At 42.5% G+C, this 23,548-nt stretch overlaps 1 protein-coding gene across 1 annotated transcript in view; it reads right to left on the reverse strand.

The window, feature by feature from the left end:
- Positions 1-23,548, reverse strand: part of LOC124555556 (histidine ammonia-lyase-like) — a 244,837-nt gene that overhangs the window by 130,460 nt on the left and 90,829 nt on the right. The window contains exons 4-5 of the mRNA XM_047129513.1: positions 517-544; positions 336-410 (exon numbers count right to left, since the gene is read on the reverse strand). Coding sequence (XP_046985469.1) covers positions 336-410; positions 517-544 — 103 coding nt within the window. The remainder of the gene's footprint in view (positions 1-335; positions 411-516; positions 545-23,548) is intronic.

The following is a 23,548-nucleotide window of genomic DNA, read 5'->3' on the forward strand; positions in this document are numbered from 1 at the left end:
TTGAATCAGGACTGGCTAAGAACTCTGAGTAAGTTACAGACAAGAAGAGGTGATATCGGAAATTTGATGCAACAGGAAAAGTTCCAGGATGGCAGCTGGCACTGGTGGTGTGTTGATGAACATGCCCATGGATAGTGGAGGTTTTTCTTTTAAAAAAATTGCTCTTTGCAGTAAGCTTTCCTACAGCAAAATACGGAAATGGAAGGGAACTAAGATGAACTTACAAGTGAAAGAAATGAGACAGAGAGCGCACAGACGGAAAATATCACAACTTAATCCTTGAAATCGTAATTCGGTAGTTATGAATCGCCTGCTTCTGTATGCATTGCACTCACCTTTATTTTGAAGTATCCTTTGCCTAGTGACCGTAAGTCGTTTATGGATAAACTGGAGCCGTCCAGGTATAGATACTAGAAATAAATAATTACTTTTGTAATGCCACTGTTAGAAAGATCTGACACATTTAATTAACCATACAATGGAACAAGTCACTGTTTATTTGGCGATCTTTCTTACCTCTTCAGGAGGGGTGAACTTCGCTGGTCTGTTGATACTTGTTAAGGAAAATGATTGTCAAACTTTTCTCTGTTTCTCTTTAACTCTCACCTCTTTCACTGCATTAAGTGCCCATTTAAAAGAAGTCGCCACTGTGTTACAGAATCACCAGTAATGCACAACTTTAAATAAGAAGATTTGTGGTTGATCTCAGTTCTACTTTTGAACTGTCTTAGCATCTGAAGTTTTGAAGTTGACCACATTTCCTACATTTTCCAGCATATTCTAGGTAATGTGAGGTTGATCATTCCACTCATTACTACTGCCTCGAACGCACTTCATCTGAACAAAATCGCACTACCAGTTTTCAAGAAAAGGCGCTGGCACAGAATGTATAGCATGCAAACTATGTTCATGCATAGAGACCAGCGGAAAAATGCTCCCATCAGAGCGCAAAAAGGCTATATGCTACTTTTTTAAAAGACTTTGACTGAAAAGTGGGGTACCAGCTGCTTCATTCTACCCTCAACACGTTCAGAAATTTTTGGCATGCGATCATACTCGCAGTCTTTTTAACATGTAACTCACATCTCAACCCCACAAGCTCCCCTAACTGTTATTCGTTCACAGCCACTTGTCCATCGTCGTATCTCACTCATACCCAACCACTCACACGTGCCAATTCTCACTCACTCATTCAGCTCAACTCAATACGTCTTCGTGCCTCTGTAACTGTCTCTGACTCCTCTCTCAAATCCACAGTCTCCTTCGTTATGTCCTACTACTGCTGTCTTCTTTCACTACCACTGTCTCCCTCTTGCTCTCTGTTACTGCTACTCTCTCATTCTTTCTTCCCACTGATGCTGTCTCTTCTGACTGTCACTATCTCTCCCCTCTTCGTTCTGTCATAAACTGTCTCTCATCATCACTGGCTTTCAGCCACTTCCACTTTCTCCTTCTCTTCATTCCTCGTCCACCCGCGCCGGTCCCTTCACTCTTTTCCATGCAATGTTCTGTCACCGTCAAATGTGTTCCACTGCCACTGTGTCCCTCTCTCTCTCTCTCTCACAATGGACTTATCTCTTTCACTCTTTCTATACCACAACCACTGTCTACTATCTCCCAGTATTTATTACTTACAACCACTATCTACTATCTCCCAGTATTTATTACTTTTCCATCTCTTTCCAACTGCCTCTGTCTCATTCTTTCACAGTGTAAAAAAGCGCTAATACAAATAGCGTATCATGCCAACATTTTTGTGAAAGTTTTTAGAGGTGCTGAGGAACGTAGGATGAGGTAACTGGTACTCCAGTTTTCAGTCAGAGTCGTTTAAAACAGGAGCGTACTATCCTTTTTTGTGCATTTCTTCTCTGGTTCTGTTTTTTTCCTGCTACAGTATGCCAATAAAACAAAACTAATTTTACACCTAAGACCGGATTTTATGTACACAAAAATTTTGCATGTGCTTCAGTACCACAACATGGAGTTTCCAAAACCCTTCTGATGATAACGGAGACACTGTAGAGCATATTACTTGACAGTATTGCTAAAACATTTCCCTTATAGATCATATATATAGGCTGTCCTAATTTTGTTATAGTATCATGTGAAAATTTGAGGTCAACTAGTAAAATCTTTTCCACATTTTTGTTAACAACATTTCCTCTTTATATACTACATGTATATTAATATGAAATGTATATGTAAGAAACAAGTAGCCTCTCTCCAGCTGAACAGTCCTATACACTAAAGTTGAGAGTTCATTAAAGTTTGTGTATATGGTTAAAAATTACTATATACTTAGAAATTGATACTAAAATAAAGATTAATAATATTACATGTTAAAATCACAAGTGTTTATAATCATGTCAGTCTATAATCATAAAAAGTTTATAATCATACATTCATTTATTCATACCTATGTTTTGGTCAAAAAATTCCTGCACTGAATAAAATGGATTTCCTGTCAATATTTGTCTAATACAGTTTTTAAATTCATTCATTTCTCTATTTGCGTGATGACGTTTGTAAGACAGTTACAGAGGTGTCTTTCGATGTATGTAATCCCTTTCTCATATCAGCTGGTTTGATGCTGAATTATCCTTAGTTTCCAGCAATTCCTGGTTTCATATTGGTGTACCTGTTCATTTGTTTAGTAGAGATTGCTGTGTTTTTTTGTGAGTGTTAGAATTCTGTAGATGTAGAGATTTACTGCTGTTAGGATGTTCAGTTCCTTGAATTTTGGTCTACAAGTGGTACACCTCTTTTGCCTTGTCATTATGCGGATGACATTTTTCTGTATAATAAGGATCTTATTCGTATTTAGTGCACTCCCCCAAATTTCAATCCTATAGGACATAATGGAACAAAATTGTGCGTAGTAATATTTTATCAGGTTTTCCATGTTGGCAATTTCACTTAACTTCCTGATAGCAATACAAACCGAGTTGAGCTTATGGCGTACGATACTGATGTGCTCTGACCATATCATTTTGTCATCTATGAGGAGACCCAAAAATTTTGAATTTTCACTTGCTCAAGTCTGTTGCCATTAACTTTTAATTCTAACAAATTTTGTTTGGTCGTGTTGTTTTTAAAACAGATAAAATTGGTTTTCTTGTGAGTTGGTACTGATCTATTATTGAAAAACCATTTATCAAGATAACAAAGAACCCCTTCAGCATTTAGAGCACATTCTTCTAAATTTGCAGCCTTCATTACAATATTGGTATGATCAGCATAAAGCCTTGTCTTATTTTGGGTGCCATTGGATTTACATAAATAATGAAGAGTAATGGCCCAAGTACATTTCCTTGTGGCACATCATGTGTAACTTCCTTTGTATCTGAACAAAATTTATTTCCTTTTTCATCTAATATTTCCGCTTTCTAATACCTGTTTGTCAACTAGGGTCTCAACAAGTGAAGTGCAGTACCTCTGATCCCAAAGGATTCTAATTTCTTCAGAAGTAGTTCGTGTTTTACTAGGTCAGTTGCTTCAGATAGGCCAAAATATACCCCTGTTGTAGTTTCTTCCTTGTCAAAAGCATCTAGCACATAGTATTCAGTGGTGGACTTATTTTTCTGGTAACCATGTTGACTACTGGGTAATATTTTGTGTGCTATGAAAAACCTCATCAACCTGTTGTACAGAATACGTTCAACGATCTTCGCTGTTGTTGCTAAAATACTCACAGGTCTGTAATTTTCTGATTCTCCTGCATCATCCTTTTAGGCTTTCTGGAAAGACCCCCTCCATGTCACAAGCATATTTGATGATCCTGTGGCTTAGTGCTTATTGTGTGAAAAGTTTGAAATAAATTGAGCAAGAACTTTTCGAGCTTTCTGGTAACAATGCTTGTCTTTTATATGGTATATATATTATATAAATTGCTTATGCATCATGTACATAAAAAATGTGTAGTCTATGTCTTTTAGTACGTTTATTAGAGTATTGTGTAGAAATATGAATTAGTCAAGAACTTTTTGAGATTTTTGCTAACAAAATTTTCCTTTTATATAGTATATATACGTATTTATGAATCATATATAAAAATATATAGCCTATGCCCATCCAAACGCTTATTAGAGTATGGTGTATAGGCCCTAAACTTGAAGTAATTAAGTCGTGAACTTTCTGAGATATTTGCCTTCTACTTTTCTTTTTATATAATGTATACATTTATATGCCATACAGATTAAAAATATGTAGTCTGTGTCCATCTCAACGTTTACTAGTGGATTGTGTAAAAATTTGAACAAAATCGCTCAATAACTTTTCGAGATTTTTTGCTAACAACCTATCCCATTTGTACAGTATGCATATACTTATATACTACATATATATTAAAGATATGTAGCATATATATGTCTGCGCAATTATTAGAGTATCATGTAAAAATGTGAAGAAAATAAGTCAAGAAATTTTTGAGGCTTTTGTTAGCAACCTAATATATACAGGGCCGGCCTTAGCCATCCAGGTGCCCTGGGCGAGTCGTCCAGTTGGCGCCCTTTATTGTATAAATAGCGAACCTGGCAGTGCTTTGCAACACGTCATCTTATGATCATAACATGGTTTTTTCCATCGTAAATTTGAGTATTTTATTTTATAGCAGTGATATATTGTTTGGGCATTCACGTTTTGGGAAATTGTCTAAAAATATTGCGTAGTACTGCACTGTACATCTACAACAACTCCAGAAAATTGTTTTTGCGTGTTCCAAACAAAGAAAAGATGTGTAAAATGTGGTTGAAACAGGCTCGTATATCCCAAATATTTCTTTTCTTTTCTGAAGCACCCCTGTACTAAAGCGAACAAAACAAAACAAAAATTATTCAAATTGGTCAAGCCATTTCTTTGTTTTGGCGAGACCAACACACAACAATTGATTTTTATATATAGGAGGTAATATGTATAACGAAAAAACACTAATTTTGAATTGGGTACAATATTTTTATTGAATTTAATATAACTGTAAGCCATAAACCTATATTTTCTGTCAGTCATCTGAACACAAAACATATTACGCCTAATGAAAAACAATTATAAACGACTAAAATTTTACTTTTCTCGCTTTTCTGTCGGCAAAGTCTCTGATCAGATTAGCAAAGTCTAGGTTTTCTGCAACTTCATTTTCAATGGACAGTGAGGCCAAACTGGTTAGTCTTGTTTGAGACATTGTAGACCGCAAGTACGTTTTTATCAACTTCAGTTTGGAAAAACTGCGTTCGCCGCTTGCGACAGTCACTGGTATTGTTAGCAAAATACGTAACGTTATCCAGATGTTGGGATATAACTCTTGAAGATTATGCTTTTTTATGAAGTTTAAGGCTTCAATAGGCGTTGCCTGGCTGTCTTCGAGATAGTGTTGCAGGCCTAAAATTTCGTCGCACAGCAAATTTCCATCAATATCTGACTTCATGTTGACAGTTAACTTTTCTTGTAATTTAGAACAGCATTGTATTAGTTCTTCTTTATTTTGATTTTTTTTAATGTCAAACAAGAAACTCCACGTCGCAGAAAAATCTTGCATCTGTTCAAATCTTTCTTTCATGGATATGTGCATGGTGTCCAACAGTGCATTGAAAAACTCTACTTTAAACTTCTTTTTTGGGTCAGTTATTTGATCATCAACAGCCTCTTCACCCGGCCTGCGTTTAATACGTCTTAATCGCATTTGTGGTTTAAATAATGGCTGCGTATCAAGATCCGAAGCCAGTTCAGTTGCTGTTACAATAGCTTGTTCGAAACCTGTTTGTCTATATGTTTCCAAATAAGAGCAACATTTGTCAAGGATTCCCATAAACTCGACAAAGTTGATTGTGGGTGACTGACTTGCTTTACTCACAACGTTAATTTGAAACAGAACATCATACCATGTCACGAGAGAAACAATGAAGCTGAAGTCTTTTAATTGTCCTCCTAGTGTTGTCGCTTCGTGTGACACCGCAGCATCGCTTTGTTCAGTAGCATCGGCCAAGGAAACCAAAGCGTCATGCATTTCGCATAATTGATAACGAACCGCTTTGACGCTATCAATTCGAGCTTCCCAGCGTGTGTCACTTACATTTTTCAAGGTGTATATCTTCAAATGGTCGGTCAAAATTTTCCATCTATTTACCGATCCAGCAAATAGATTAAACATTTTTTGTAACATTCCGAACAGTGTCACGGATTTTACTGATGATTTTGCCGCATCAAACAATACCAAATTATAACTATGGCATCCACATGGCACAAAAAAAGCTAGTGGATTTAACTTCTTAATTCTGTTCTGGACGCCTTTATTTTTCCCCTTCATGTTCGCGCCGTTATCGTAGCCCTGTCCTCTGCAGTCATTAATGTTAAGGTCAAGATCACTTAATGTTTTTAAAATGCTTTCTGTGAGGCCTTCACCGGTTGTATCATCTATTTGCAGAAATGAGATGAAATGTTCTTTTACACTTACGCCATCCTCTGTTATGTCGGCGCATCTTAAAGTTATCGAAAGTTGTTCTTTGTGGCTTATATCTGGAGTACAGTCAGCTATGATTGTATAATACACTCCTGGAAATGGAAAAAAGAACACATTGACACTGGTGTGTCAGACCCACCATACTTGCTCCGGACACTGCGAGAGGGCTGTACAAGCAATGATCACACGCACGGCACAGCGGACACACCAGGAACCGCGGTGTTGGCCGTCGAATGGCGCTAGATGCGCAGCATTTGTGCACCGCCGCCGTCAGTGTCAGCCAGTTTGCCGTGGCATACGGAGCTCCATCGCAGTCTTTAACACTGGTAGCATGCCGCGACAGCGTGGACGTGAACCGTATGTGCAGTTGACGGACTTTGAGCGAGGGCGTATAGTGGGCATGCGGGAGGCCGGGTGGGCGTACCGCCGAATTGCTCAACACGTGGGGCGTGAGGTCTCCACAGTACATCGATGTTGTCGCCAGTGGTCGGCGGAAGGTGCACGTGCCCGTCGACCTGGGACCGGACCGCAGCGACGCACGGATGCACGCCAAGACCGTAGGATCCTACGCAGTGCCGTAGGGGACCGCACCGCCACTTCCCAGCAAATTAGGGACACTGTTGCTCGTGGGGTATCGGCGAGGACCATTCGCAACCGTCTCCATGAAGCAGGACTACGGTCCCGCACACCGTTAGGCCGTCTTCCGCTCACGCCCCAACATCGTGCAGCCCGCCTCCAGTGGTGTCGCGACAGGCGTGAATGGAGGGACGAATGGAGACGTGTCGTCTTCAGCGATGAGAGTAGCTTCTGCCTTGGTGCCAATGATGGTCGTATGCGTGTTTGGCGCCGTGCAGGTGAGCGCCACAATCAGGACTGCATACGACCGAGGCACACAGGGCCAACACCCGGCATCATGGTGTGGGGAGCGATTTCCTACACTATCCGTACACCACTGGTGATCGTCGAGGGGACACTGAATAGTGCACGGTACATCCAAACCGTCATCGAACCCGTCGTTCTGCCATTCCTAGGCCGGCAAGGGAACTTGCTGTTCCAACAGGACAATGCACGTCCGCATGTATCCCGTGCCACCCAACGTGCTCTAGAAGGTGTAAGTCAACTACCCTGGCCAGCAAGATCTCCGGATCTGTCCCCCATTGAGCATGTTTGGGACTGGATGAAGCGTCGTCTCACGCGGTCTGCACGTCCAGCACGAACGCTGGTCCAACTGAGGCGCCAGGTGGAAATGGCATGGCAAGCCGTTCCACAGGACTACATCCAGCATCTCTACGATCTGAAACTTCCTGGCAGATTAAAACTGTGTGCCCGACCGAGACTCGAACTCGGGACCTTTGCCTTTCGCGGGCAAGTGCTCTACCAACTGAGCTACCGAAGCACGACTCACGCCCGGTACTCACAGCTTTACTTCTGCCAGTACCTCGTCTCCTACCTTCCAAACTTTACAGAAGCTCTCCTGCGAACCTTGCAGAACTAGCACTCCTGAAAGAAAGGATATTGCGGAGACATGGCTTAGCCACAGCCTGGGGGATGTTTCCAGAATGAGATCTCATTCTGGATCTCTACGATCGTCTCCATGGGAGAATAGCAGCCTGCATTGCTGCGAAAGGTGGATATACACTGTACTAGTGCCGACATTGTGCATGCTCTATTGCCTGTGTCTATGTGCCTGTGGTTCTGTCAGTGTGATCATGTGATGTATCTGACCCCAGGAATGTGTCAATAAAGTTTCCCCTTCCTGGGGCAATGAATTCACGGTGTTCTTATTTCAATTTCCAGGAGTGTACTTTGAACCCTTTATGCGGGATACGATTGTAGACATAACGTGTGATGCCATGAGTTCTATTAATTCATTTTGTATATTTTTGCCGCAATAATGGTCAGTCAAATCACCATTCAATGCCAGTCTGACGTGCTCTTCCATGATTGGATCAAACTTTGCCAATAACTATACAAGACCTAAGAATTTTCCATTATTTGGGGTAAATAATTTATCTGATAACCCTCTGAATGCCATATTATTTTCAGCCAAATACAAAGTAATGTGCATCAATCTTTGAAGCACATTGCTCCATCGTAAACTTTCTTTAGAAATTAGCTTTTGTTCTTCCTTGTCAATAGTTAATCCAGCCTTAAACCTGATTTCAGCCTCAGTCCATTGAGTAAATGCTTTTTTGTGGTTAGGACTATTTTCATGCAGTTTCAGAGCTTCACTTAAATGTTTCCAATTTCTGAAACCCACAGTGGTAGTCAAATTAGTAGTTGACTTTAAAATCAAACAGTCGACAACAAAAGCAAAAGACACTGTCGTTTGATACAGAATAAACTAGCCACCGTCGTCTGATAGTTTCTTCGTTTGATAGTTTTCTTGTGTAATGAATTGAAGAGAAATGACGCCCATTTTCATCTTTTGGAAAGTTATTTAGACATACTTGTGACGGTCCACATATTATAATGCGATCTATATCTCTAGCATTAAGTACTTTTGGCCACGTACCTACATCAGAAACATTGTATTCTTTTATTGCAAGAACGTTGATACTTTCATCGACCACAGATGTCATGTGTTGATTTTGACTTGGAGAAATATCAGAGGATTCATGCAAAGATGTACTGCGCTGGTCAATTTGATCACCTTCAATAGGTGATTGTATATTTTTTGTGTATGATTGTTCACAGTCTGAAGAAATATTTGCTGATACATGGACTTTTGATTCAATATCTGAAGTATTTGCCTTAGAATTTCCTTTAAGGTACTTATAAATATTCATGTGCCTTTTAGTTTCTTCGAGAACTTTTTCTTTTTCATCTTTTCTTTTCCGATTTTCTGAACCAGAAAGCTTTTTTTAATCATTTCCTTCTCTTCTGGCATGATTTAATAATTTGACAAATTATTGGTTGGACACTGCTCTATTTCGCGACCACAATATTCGATCTATAACAAATAAAGAAATTCACCTATCAGTAGACGTAACTAGAAAAAAACCTGAACTGAAAGATAAAAATGTTTTTCGCACCTACCAGAAAATTAAAATGTTGACACAGTCACGACACTCGTTTCACTCACAATTATTCAGCCACGAAAACATGACCGCTGCCTCCGACTCTTACTGACAATTACTGACATGCGGGTGCAAATCGTAGCGCTGCCAACATACGCAGTCTAACAAACATTGTGTGGCGCTGTATTATTTCAGTAAGTTAGCGGAGAATTCTCTATGAATGCAGTGCACGCATTGCATGATCTATTAATTAATGTACATGAGTCATTAAGTCACAAATATTCGATATAAATACATTCGTATTAATTAAATCATAATGTAATGTATATTTCACAGTCTGTATTTTCTTTTATTTGGAGCGACCGGTAGTTTCTGTTGTAAACGAGAGATGGTGCGGCTGCATGGGCTCTTCCTTGCTGCAGTTCTTGAAACAAATGAGAGAGGCGCTTTGGTAGAGCCCGTGCTAGCCCGCGTCAAACATGGATGGTTGCAGACAATACGAAGATTGCATTCAGCATGATTTCTCTTCTGCTACCCCGAATTCATCGCGCATTCGTGAGATTAGCGACGTATGTTGAATGAGACTGAATAATATTTTAGTTTCGCGAAATGGGTGATTGTAAATTGTAATTTTTTTTTTACCCGCGTTTAGTACGTGGCGCCCCTTGGGCCCCGGCGCCCTGGGCGACCGCCCGAGTCGCCCCACCCTAAAGCCGGCGCTGAATATATATATATATATATATATATATATATATATATATATATATATATACGAGGCCTGTTCAGAAAGCAAGCTCCGATTGATTGCCAAATTGAAACCACAGTGAACATCAGAAATGTTTTACTTGTAACAATTAGCTACACCTTTCAGCTACTTCTCTACGTAGTCGCCGTTCTGACTTAGACTTTTGTCATAGCGTTGTACCAACTTTTCAATAGCCTCATCATAGAAGGCAGCCGCCAGTGCTTTCCGCCAATTCTCCACGCTGGCCTACACCTCGTTGTCTGTGTCAAAATGTTGTCTTCAAAGACAGCGGTTCATGTGACCAGAGATGAAACTCAGGGGGAGACAATTGCGGACTGTATTGTGGGTAATCTCACATTTCCATTTGAAAACGATGCAGGAGCATCTTCATTGCCCCTGCAGAATGCGGCTGAGAATTGTCGTGAAGACGAAACAGCACGACAGTTATGTAATGTTAGCTGCATAGCTTCAGGCGAAATTTCTCACCAGGCCCTCGTACTTGGCGGCAGACACTATTTTCTAGACATCTTTACGCACTCACTGCGAGCTCAGAAATGAGAAGAGCGACGTGATGCTAACTGGGGTTATACTAGAGACACTACCCAACACATCTGTGCAAAGCTTTATCGGATTTTCATAGCCGTTTCCATTTCGCGACCGATCGGAGCTTACTTTCTGAACGCCCCTCGTATATATATATATATATATATATATATATATATATATATATATATATATATATATTAAACATGTTTAGCTTGTGTCTGTCTAAACGTATCGTGTAAGAATTTGAAGTAAACTGGTTAATATTGTTTCGTGGATTTTGATAACAACAATTCCCCTTTAAATACACTGACGGAAAAAAATCGCAGCATCAAAAGACGATTAGTGTAGAGTAATGAAATTTTGAAAATACATTTGTCTAGATGACATATTTAAACGATTAACATTGCACGATCATAGGTTAATGTAAGTGCGAGGTAAACTATTGCAAATGTGAAATGCTGGTCCATTAACAAACGTGAAATGCTGGTCCATTAACTGATGTAACTGCCAGGATGTTTAATGCAGCTTTGCCAATGTGCGTGCATTGTGTTGTACAGGTGCTGGATGTTAGTTTGTCGGATGGATTTTCGTGCCTGTTGCACTTTGTTGTTCAACACAGGGACAGTTAATGCTAGTTGTGGATGGCACTGGAATCGTCCGATGATGTCCCATATGTTCCCGGTTGAAGATAAATCTGGTGACCGAGCAGGCCAAGAAAACATGTCGGCACTCTGTAGAGCATGTTGGGCTACAACAGCAGTATGCCGGCGAGCGTTATCCTGTTGGAAAACACGCCCAGGAATGCTGTTCATGAATGACAACCCAACAGGTCGTGCTTGTCAAATCTTAACTTGGCCAGCAAGGACGCCAAATCTCTCACCAATTGAGAATGTCTGGTGCGCTATGGGTAGAGCTCGTCAATCAGCTCGAGACTTTGACAACCTAACGCGCCAATTGGACAGAATTTGGCATGGTATTCCTCAGGAGGACATCCAACAAGTCTATCAATTAAAGGTGTGCTGAATAAATGCTTCCATAAGGACCAGAGGTGGACCAACGCGTTATTTACCCACTCAATTTGTGAAGCTTTTTGTCTCGAATATATCATCCAACTTTTCTGAAATTGTAATCATTTGTTTATCTGTACATTCACATCACATCTACCGATGTCCGTCCCATTCGGATAATTCCTTCGTCGCGCGTCCTTTTTTTTTCTTTTTTCAGAGGTCCGCTTGTCTCTTGTTGGTTATATCTTGTAACACCTTGTGCACAGACGCTTCATTCTTCTGAAGAACTGTCGCAGCTTGAAGCTTGGCACCTAGAAGATCATCTTGTGCCACAGTGTCTCTTGAGATTCGTTTTAAGACAATCGAGTAAAGCCTCCCACCTCAAAGTACAGCTGCTGAAATAGTTGAGAAACTGCATCACTATTCCCAAAAAAGTGATCGTTAGCCCTGACACTCCCACACCAACAAGATTTACATTGTGTGCTGTACAGGGCACAAATTTAGCAAGGTCGTTTTTTGGCGTATATGTGATTGACCGCCTTCGTATTTTCCTGCCATGTTCGAACTATTACCAAAGCTTTGGCCACGACAGTATTCAATGTCCAACCCATGACTGCTCAATTTGTTCAGTGCTTCTTTCGGTAACCGTTTTCCAGTTTTTTGATCACTAACGATGAAATCCACAAAATTGTCTTCTACTGAACGTTTCCATTCTTAATGTAGATTTACCTAATAATTTGACTCTGTTCTAAATGCACCGTTTCTGTAGTACAATCTAGTAATGGAGCACTACTTAGCATTTTTAACAGCTTATTATTTCGGATCGAACCTTATTTCCGAAAATTTACTTTTTCACTGTCTGGTAGAACTTAAAAAAAAAACGTTTTGGAGAGAAGTGCCTTCCCTCATCTGTGTAGTTACTATTTAAGTCAGTCAGTCGTCTGTGAGCCTCGTTCAACAAGTTTATAGCAAACTGTGTCGGATCGAAAATTTGTCGGCCATTTTATGGGATCATCATAGACTATTTGTATTCCCGCATCAGTTGAATTAAATGTACGATTTAAATGTACGAATTGAATGATATGATCCCCCACTCTTTTGGCTGCAAAACCCAGTTTTCAACATAATTTCCGTTCAATGCGACAGACTTACTCCACCTTGCTGGGAATGCTTGTATGCAAGGATGGCACCAGTCTACTGGTAGACATCGAAGTCAACGTCTTGTTGCACGAATAACGTCCCCGTCATCCACGTACTGCATCCTTCATAGGACGAAACAGATGGATGTTGGAAGATGAGAGATCCGGGTGGTAGAGTGGATGAGGGAGCAGACTTGTGTGAGGCCTTTCGTTGTGTTAGAGAAGAAGTTCGTTTGCATTTTTGTGGCGATGAACACGCTGAAGTCGTTTCTTCAATTTCCTGAGGGTAGCACAATACACTTCAGAATTGGTCGTCGAACATGAGGGCGGACACGAAACAGACTAACACCCTTCACAGTCCCAGAAGACCGTCGCCACGACTTCACTTGCTGAGGGTGCGGCTTTGAATTTTTTTCTTCGGAGAAGAGGTGGTGTGGCTTCATTCCACGGACTGCCGTTCTGTTTCGAGTTCGAAGTAGTGAACCCGTTTTTCATCGCCTGTGACGATGTTCGATAAAAAATCGTCACGATCAGCCTCGCAACGCGCATGCAATTCCGCACAGACAGTCCTTCGTTGCTGTGTGCGGCCAGCCAGCAAGCGGGACATCTGAGAGCTCTACACAACCTTATTGCGGTGATGATAGACGCCTCGCCCACGTTATTTTTTTATTTATTTATTTTTTGTCTCCGTAGACATTCTGCAAGCGCCCATTAATAACTGCGATGTTCTGGTGTTCCGGCAAAAGAAAGTTAATGACAGCGCTCTGCTTGGAGCGTTTCTCTGTTAAGCCGGGTCCACACTGAGCGCGCCGTGCCGTGCAGTTTTCCGGCTGTTGTCGGTACATCAAAGGAAGTGGCGCTCAGTTGTCTAAACTGGCTTCGGCTCGCTGCATCTTCAGACCGTGCGCGCGCTCCAACTGGAACACAGTGCGCGCCTCGGAGCGGCGCACTCTTCTCTGTGCGCGGCGCCCTCAGTGTGGACCCGCCTTTACAGACACCATTTTGAAGGATACGTATGCTGCCACCTATCGGAACATCATGAAACTGTAGGGGCTTAAACAGGATTATTCCACGATGCTCCACAACAAATTCATTTTTTTTAACCAAAAGAAATATGTTGCGTTAGTTATTGAGCGTCCCTCGTAAATGTAACAGCAAGTTGCAGCGCTAGTCCACAAGGACTTTTCTGTTTGCACAGCGAGGTGACAACGCTCAACGGTCCCGACAGGAACGTGGTTGTGCCGAGTAGAGCGACCAGCTCACTTCTCACAATGCATCCAAAATGATTCAAATGGCTCTGAGCACTATGGGACTTAACACCGGAAGTCACCAGCCCCCTAGAACTTAGAACCAGTTGAACCTAACTAACCTAAGGACATCACACACATCCGTACCCGAGGCAGGACAATGCATCCAAAGAGCCCTTTGTTGAGAAGTACTAACCGTAATAAAATGTTCACGGCTTTCTTGTCGCATAAGACCGCAATGTGAGCGAGACGTTTCACACAGGCTACTCTGTTATTGCATCTTCTGGCGAAGACACAATTTTCGCGGGCGATGTTGGAAGCAGAGGTGTAGGAGCTCTCTTTACAGCCTGCTCGCCCCTCTCTCTGCAATTCAACCTGCCGCCTGCCGCAACGGACGCACGAGAGAACATGGGTACAGTGGCTACAGCAGGCCAACTTGGAGTTCGGCAAGCCTGGCAAGCCGGCCGCGGTGGCCGAGCGGTTCTAGGCGCTCAGTCCGGAACCGCGCGACTGCTACGGTCGCAGGTTCGAATCCTGCCTCGGGCATGGATGTGTGTGATGTCCTTAGGTTAGTTAGGTTTAAGTAGTTCTAAGTCCTAGGGGACTGATGACCACAGATGTTAAGTCCCATAGTGCTCAGAGCCATTTGAACCATTTGAACCAAGCCTGGCAAGGTGCCGTTCAGCCTGCTGCAGCTGGCAACAGATTGCGCCTTCGAACGAACGTGACTAGCCAGAAATATATTTGCGTCGATAGTTACACTGTGGCTCGTTTGTCATAACGGTGAGAGCGTCTAAATGAACAAACCGAACTGAAAGGTGGTTGAGAAAAAATGAAGAATAGCGGAATATATACCAGCCACGAAACAGAGCCCCAGTCCAGCAGGGGAAAAGTTTTCGGTTGTTTAAATGAGGCAGCTTCATATAAATCGGTAGGTTTCTCGCAATGCAAATTGTGGAAAAAGTTATTAAACACTCATTCGGGAACCTCGAGTATGTTACGACACGTTCGTAAATTTGACCAGTAGTTTCATCACTATATTAACTATTTTGAAAGATGACAAAGACTTTGTGGGTGACAACTTTGTGGAAATGTGTGCTAAGAACTTGAGGCCATTAGGATGGAAAGGCTTTCTAGATTTAGTACAACCATTGATTAAAGTACGAAAATAATATAACCCATTGGATAGAAAAAAAAACACATTCTGGTGGTTTGCAGCGTAGTGCGGAGAGAGTTTAGTACGAAACAAAAGCTTCTTCTTTCAGATATGTACTTCTTAGATGAACGTAATATGAAAAACGAACCTCGTGTTTGGTAAAATGCATTTGGGGAATTTAGAACGAACTATTTTGGCCACTTACAATGAACGCAGCCAACCCACAGTACACATCCTGGAAAAATTAATTAAAACTGGTGTAACTGGGGTCATATTTGGCTGAAACATACGTAGCTTACAGAAATTAGATTACAGAAACTAGACTTCCGAGACCTTACTTCAGTTGGCTTTGCTGTGTAATACATATCCTCAGGTTCTTAGGTGAAAAGGATCGCGACATTCAGAGAGGTGACGTGATATTGGTTCATACTGAGAATCGCCAGTACTAGTTGCAGACAAAAGGGCTCATGTGTAAATTAATAGGAAACCCCGAAATACGCCGAAAAGGAAGTAAAGAACAAATAAAAACCGCCATTCTCTGACCTACAATGTCCCAGACTGAACACATATTTCACCGAGTCTCGTCTTGTGATTTTCGGTGTAATATTTCTGGCTTTGCAGCCATCATATTTAGCTACAAGAAACTTTTCTTAGAACAGTTGAGAAGGCAGCAGTAACTTAGGTATTGGTGCCCATACTGAAGCCTGGGATAGACCCTGGTCAAGCGACATCGTATAGCCCGATTGCACTGTCGTCCTGCGTGTGTAAGACATTCGAACGTCTCCTCCAGTTTCGCTTAGAATGGTCGTTGAAACATGAGAACTTGATCCCGCGCACGCAAAACGGCTTCCGTAAGGGCAGAAGTACTTATGAGAATATTACCTTGCTTGTGATGAACATCGAAAACACGTTCTTCACTAACGGGTATTTAACGGCCTTATTTCTTGACTCTTGGGGGGTGTATGACAATGTCCTGATACCTAAACTTATCAACAAATTGCAACTGCTGAATCTCCCTACGTTGATTTTAGGAAATATATGCATTTACTTGGTTGCCGTACCGTATAAAAAAATGGTTCAAATGGCTCTGAGCACTATGGGACTTAACATCTGTGGTCATCAGTCCCCTAGAACTTAGAACTACTTAAACCTAACTAACCTAAGGACAGTACACACATCCATGCCCGAGGCAGGATTCGAACCTGCGACCGTAGCGGTCACGCGGTTCCAGACTGAAGCGCCTAGAACCGTACGGCCACACCGGCCGGCCCCGTACCGTATACATCAGCGATCAGAACAGTGTGGTGTTGCCAACCTAGAGATTTTGTTGAGCCGCTCCGTCAAACTCCTTTAGTACGCGGACGACGTCTGTATAGATCGAAGCTCCAAAGACACTGGTATAGGCATGCGTATAAAAATACAGAGACATTTAAACAGGTAGAATACGGCACTGCGGTAGGCAACGCCAATATAAGACAAAAATTGTCTGGCGCTGTTGTTAGATCAGTTACTGCCGCTAAAATGGCAGGTTATCATGATTTAAGTGAGTTTGAACGTGGTGTTATAGTCGGCGCACAAGCGATGGGACACAGCATCTCCGAGGTAGCGATGAAGTGGGGATTTTCCCGTACGACCATTTCACGAGTGTGCCGTGAATATCAGGTATCCGGTAAAACATCAAATCTCCGACATCGCTGCGGCCGGAAAAAGATCCTGCAAGAACGAGACCGACGACGACTGAAGAGAATCGTTCAGCGTGACAGAAGTGCAACCCTTCCGCAAATCGTTATAGATTTCATTGGTGGACCATCAACAAGTGCCAGCGTGCGAACCATTCAATGGGCTTTCAGAGCTGAAGGCCCACTGGTGTACCGTTGATGACTGCACGACACAAAGCTTTATGCCTCGCCTGGGCCCATCAACACCGACATTGGACTGTTGATTACTGGAAACACATTGCCTGGTCAGACGAGTCTCGTTTCAAATTGCATCGAACGGATGGACGTGTACGGGTTTGGAGGCAACCTCATGAATCTATGGATCCTGCATGTCAGCAGGGAACTGTTCAAGCTGGTGGAGGCTCTGTAATGGTCTGGGGCGTGTGTAGTTGGAGTGATATGGGACCACTGATACGTCTAGATACGACTCTGACAAGTGACACGTATGTAAGCATCCTGTCTGATCACCTGCATCCATTCAGGTCCATTGTGCATTCCGACGGACTTGGGCAATTCCAGCAGGACAATGCGACACCCCACATGTCCAAAATTGCTACAGAGTGGCTGCAGGAACACTCTTGTGAGATTAAACACTTCCACTGGTCATCAAACACGCCAGGCATGTATATTACTGAGAATATTTGGGATGCCTTGCAACGTGCTGTTCAGAAAAGATCTTCACCACCTCGTACTCTTACGGATTTATGGACATCCCTGCAGGATTCATGCTGTCAGTTCCCTCCAGCACTACTTCAGATATTAGTCGAGTCCATGCCACGTCGTGTTGCGGCACTTCCGCGTGGTCGCAGGGGTCCTACAAGATATTAGGCAGGTGTATTAGCTTATTTGGCTCTACAAAAATGTTCAAATGTGTGTGAAATCTTATGGGGCTTGACTGTTAAGGTCATCAGTCCCTAAGCTTACACACTACTTAACCTAAATTATCCTAAGGACAAACACACACACCCATGCCCGAGGGAGGACTCTAATCTCCGCCGGGACCAGCCGCACAGTCCATGACTGCAGCGCCTGAGACCGCTCGGCTAATCCCGCGCGGCTTGGCTCTACAGTTTATATGTTTTTGAGTGAAACGCCTATGGCTTACCGGCGCATGTGAAATGTTGGCCGAATGGGAATTCAAAATGGGCTCACTTTGCAATCTGACCAATCAGTTGTCGTGATATTCACGAGGAAACGGAGTAATAACTTCTCATCCGAACTTCATATTGGCCTGTACACATTGCCCGTTCGGACACATGCTAAGGTCCTTGGCGTTTACTTTGACAGCAAGCTCACGTGGATGCGACACATTACGTACCTTATCGACAAGGTGGATCACACTGTGAATATTTTGCGTATGCTTGCCCGAGTGCGGTGGGGAGAGGAACCGATTAGGCCCTTGACTCTTTTTAAGGTTTTTATCGGTTCTGTCTTAGATTGTGATAGCATTGTCTACGGCATTGCACCGGAATCAACTTTGCGCAAGCTCGATGTCATCCATTACAACGCGATTCGTCTTGTTCTCGCAGCCATGAAATCATAGCCCACCAACGCCCTACTAGTGGAAGCATCCGTCACGCCGTTGTCTACCAGACGGCAGATATTGTCTGATATTTTTCTCCTCAGTCTATCTCCGATACCTGATTGTGCCTCTCTTAGAGCAGTGGTTCGATTCTGGAGACTAACACAGGCACCTCACGGACGACGACTGACCAGAAATCCTTTACTAGCTCGCAGCTACGAGAAATGGTACCATCTCTTTCCATTCGTTCTACAGGACGCAAAACTTTCCTGTTTTCGTTTTTCGTTTCTACATCTGCATCTATACTCCGCAAGGCACCTGACGGTATGTGGCTTTTCTTCACTCCAGCCCCAGTGGCATACCTGCCGTCCGATTTCCGAAAGGAACCAACATCACTCGCCGTCTGGATCATTTTCTCAGTATACAATGGTCGCAGTAAGGTCACATCTATACGGACGGTTCTAAATCTGAGGCGGGTGTGAGACTCCTTCTTTTGCCCTTCTAGTGCCGCCTACCAAATGTTTGCGTTTCCACCTGAATCTTCTATCTACAAGGCGGAGCTACTGGCCATCAGGGAAGTTGTTCATTATGGTACCCGGACATTCATGTTCGTCATGATTATTACGGACTTTTAAACTGTACTGCAGAAATTGCGACATTTCGCGTTTGATAACCAGACCAATAGGTATGTTCTGGACGTCTTGGCAGGCATAAGAGACGCGCAAACTTTGGGCATTGCCGTTAAATTACTGTGAATTAAAGGACATCGTGGCATTCTTCATAATGAAACTGTTGAACGCCTCGGCAAGAAGAGTATTACAGAGGGCCCATAAGGCCCTATATGGATTTCACATCGACAATAACGGAAGGCTGTTTATCACGCTTGTAACTGTGAATGGCATGTCTCTTAGCGGCCATACAACCGAACATCTCTTATCTGCCATGGTTTGCCTCGGTGCAGCTTCGTAGACGTCGTGTGACTTCTATCATTCGCATGAGGCTGGGCCCCGCAGCTATGTCGGTTGAAGATTATCACGTCTGGATACTGCGATAAGGACACAACCACATCGTATTGGCATGTTCCCACAACACGACTGCACAGTCAGACTGGTATCAGAAATTGGTTGCGATAGGTCTCCCTACCAGTGTTCCTCTTTTACGCCACCGTTTCGATAAACATAACTTGCTCACAGACTGTTTGAAAGCCACCGGCATCAAAATTTAATTTATGAGTTGCCGAGGTCTTCATTTTCAAATGGCATCAGCCCGGTTCGTAATCGAGTTCGTATTTTTGTGTTTTAATTTGAGTACTGACCTCTATTTGTACGTTACATATTCATTTTTCCTCTCCTGTGCATTTTATGTCACTGCTCTACTGGCAGTATTGTACATAGCGTTGGTTGTATTGTGTTTGTCATTTTGGGTTTTCTTTTACTTCAAGTGCGTCTGTCTGTATGATACAATTCTCACATCCTTATATGACGTTATTTCCAGTTCTGTTCTTCAGCTATTGTTATACTTACTGTATGATGTACAGTGTTTGCCCTTAAATGTTTTGTCTTTTCTATAAGAGCATATTTACGTTTGTCATAATGTTCCTATACAGTGCTTTTTGTAATTCTGCTCCAAAATCATTGTCATCACTGCCGTCGTCTCTTTGGTGTTTGTCTAATTGCGCTTTTACACTGAATAGCCAAAGAAACTGGTACACCTGCCTAATATCGTGTAGAGCCCCTGCGAGCACGCAGAAGTGCCGCAACACGACGTGGCATGGACTCGACTAATGTCTGAAGTAGTGCTGGAGGGAACTGACACCATGAATCCTGCAGGGATGTCCATAAATCCGTACGAGTACGAGGAGTGGAGATCTTTTCTGAACAGCACGTTGCAAGACATCCCAGATGTTCTCAGTAACGTCCGTGTCTGGGGTGTTTGGTGGCCAGTGGAAGTGTTTAATCTCAGAAAAGTGTTCCTGCAGCCACTCTGTAGCAATTTTGGACGTGTGGGGTGTCGCATTGTCCTGCTGGAATTGGCCAAGTCCATCGGAATGCACAATGGACATGAATGGATGCAGGTGATCAGACAGGATGCTTACATACGGGTCACTTGTTAGAGTCATATCTAGACGTATCAGGGGTCCCATATCACTCCAACTACACACGCGCCAGACCATTACAGAGCCTCCACCAGCTTGAACAGTTCCCTGCTGACATGCAGGGTCCATGGATTTATGAGGTTGTCTCCATATCCGCACACGTGCATCCGCTCGATATAATTTGAAACGAGACTCCTCTGATCAGGCAACATGTTTCCAGTCATCAACAGTCCAATGTCGGTGTTGACGGGTTCAGGCGAGAAGTAAGACTTTGTGTTGTGCAGTCATCAAGGGTACACGAATGGGCCTTCGGCTCCGGAAGCCCATATCGATGACGTTTCGTTGAATGGTTCGCACGCTGGCACTTGTTGATGGTCCAGCATTGAAATATGCAGCAATTTGCGAAGAGTTGCACTTCTGTAACGTTGAACGATTCTCTCCAGTCGCCGTTGGTCCCGTTTTTGCAGCATCTTTTTCCGGCCGCAACGATGTCAGAGATTTGATGTTTTACCTGATTCGTGATATTCATGGTACACTCGTGAAATGGTCGTACGGAAAAATGCCCACTTCATCGCTACCTCGGAGATGCTGTGTCCCATTGCTCGTGCGCTGACTATAACACAACGTTCAAGCTCACTTAAATCTTGATAACCTGCCATTGTAGGAGCAGTAACCTATCGAACGACTGCGCCAGACACTTGTCTTATATAGGTGTTGCCGACCGCAGCATCGTATTCTGCCTATTTACATATCTCTGTATTTGAATATGCATGCCTCTACCAATTTCTTTGGTACTTCAACGTATTTTACTTAAGGGTGTGTTTACATGCTACCTTCGTCATTTTGTGCTATTTGGTTTTTTGCGATTATGTTTCTTTGGCACTTTATAACCGTTGTTGGTTGTATAGTCCTTGTAGAACAAACCCAAAATAAAGAAATAATAAGAAAAAGGCAGCAGTAGGAGGATCGCGTGTGAGGTACAGGTGACAGATTGTTTATTCGGTACGGGTATCGTCAGAAAGAGCGCTTAAATTTTTTATTACAGCCTCGCCATTACAGCCTCACGACTTAAATCCCTCTCGCAATCTATATATCTCTCTCTTTCACTTGCCGTATCGGGTAGAAAAAGACTTTTAATCTACTTCCGAACACTACATATAACTCTAAAATAAAAGCGTACAGAATAAACTGCATAGCGGGAAGGCTGGCAGGCAAGCGAGATTCCTTTAGACTGCCTGGTTTGGACGTAGGTTGTCTTGGATGGGAATAAAGCAGCCTGCCCGCTCTGCTGATAACGTGCGGCAGCTTGCATGCCTGGCTATCAGGCAAACAAGCGCAGGTTGAAAGCGGAATGTGTGCACCTCTTGTTGGAAGAGATTTTCTTTTTTTAAAATTTACACGTCTAGTTCCATAGGACCAAATTGAGGAGCAAACCTCCATGGTCATGGAACGTGTCAGTACATGAAATTACGACAGAAAAGTAATAATAGATAAAATAAAATGTTTATGAATCCTAAAAAGACGACAAGCTATAAGTTTATATAAACGCTATCAACAATGTAACAAATGAATTAGCTCGACAGAATGGGAGTAACCCATGTGGAAACTCTTCAGTTTAGATTTGAAAGCGCGTGGATTACTGCTAAGGTTTCTGAATTCTTGTGATAGCTTATTGAAAATGGATGTAGCTGAATACTGCACGCCTTTGCTTGCGTGGTGTAGCCGCGCGGTCTCAGGGGCCTTGCAACAATTCGCGCGGCTCCCAACGTCGGGTGTTCGAATCCTCCCCCGGGCATGGGTGTGTGTGTGTTGTCCTTAGCGTAACTTAGTTTAAGTTAGATTAAGTAGTGTGTAAGCCTAGGGACCGCTGACCTCAGCAGTTTGGTCCCATAGGAACTCACCACCACTGCACACCTTTCTCCACAAGAGTCAAGTAGGTGCGATCCAAATGCAGATTGGGTTTGTGCTAGTATTAACTGAGTGAAAGATGAAAAGTCTTGGGAATAAGGTTATATTGTTAACAAGAAACAACACCGAGGTTCGCGAACTTACATCGCTTATCGCTCGAACTTTTTAGCCGAAAATATCCTTCGAGAATGGGAAGAGTTACCCCAAAATATAATACCATATGTCATAAGCGAATGAAAATAAACAACAATTTTCGTGTCGAAGTATCACTTACTTCAGATACTGTTCTAATAGTAAAAACTGCAGTATTAAGTCTTTGAACAAGATACTAAACATGTGCTTTCCAGGACTTCTTACTATCTATCTGGACACCTAGAAATTTGAACTGTTCAGTCTAACTAATCATATGCCCATACTGTGTAATCAGAACGTCAGGTATCGTTAAATTGTGCTTTAGAAGCAGTAAAAACTGAGTCTTACTGTGATTTAGCGTTGGTTTATTTTCTACAAGCCATGAACTTATGTCTTGAACTACACTACTTTAAATAGTGCAAATGTTGCACAAAACATCCGTTACTGCCAAGCTAGTGTTATTATCAAACAGAGATATTTTAGAATCACCTGTAATGTTAGGAGGCACATCATTTATATAAAATAGGAACAGGAGTGGCCCCAACACTGATCCCTGGGGCACCCCTCATTTAACTGTGCCCTACTCGGACCCCACATCATAGCCATTTCAATAATGTGGAGAATGAGCTTTTGCTGTCTGTTCTTAAAGTTACAGGTGAACCAATTTTAAGCTACTCCCCACATTCCATAATGGTCCAACTTCTGGAGAAATATTTTCTGATCAACACAACCAGACACCTTAGTTAAATCAAAATGTGTTTGGTCGCTCCAGCAACTCACAGATAAAAAGAATATAGCATTTTCATTTGTTAAACCACTTCTAAAACCAAACTATACATTTGACAGCAAATTATGGGAAATC

The sequence above is a fragment of the Schistocerca americana genome, chromosome X (genome assembly GCF_021461395.2).
Source record: "Schistocerca americana isolate TAMUIC-IGC-003095 chromosome X, iqSchAmer2.1, whole genome shotgun sequence".
Lineage (NCBI taxonomy): Eukaryota > Metazoa > Arthropoda > Insecta > Orthoptera > Acrididae > Schistocerca > Schistocerca americana.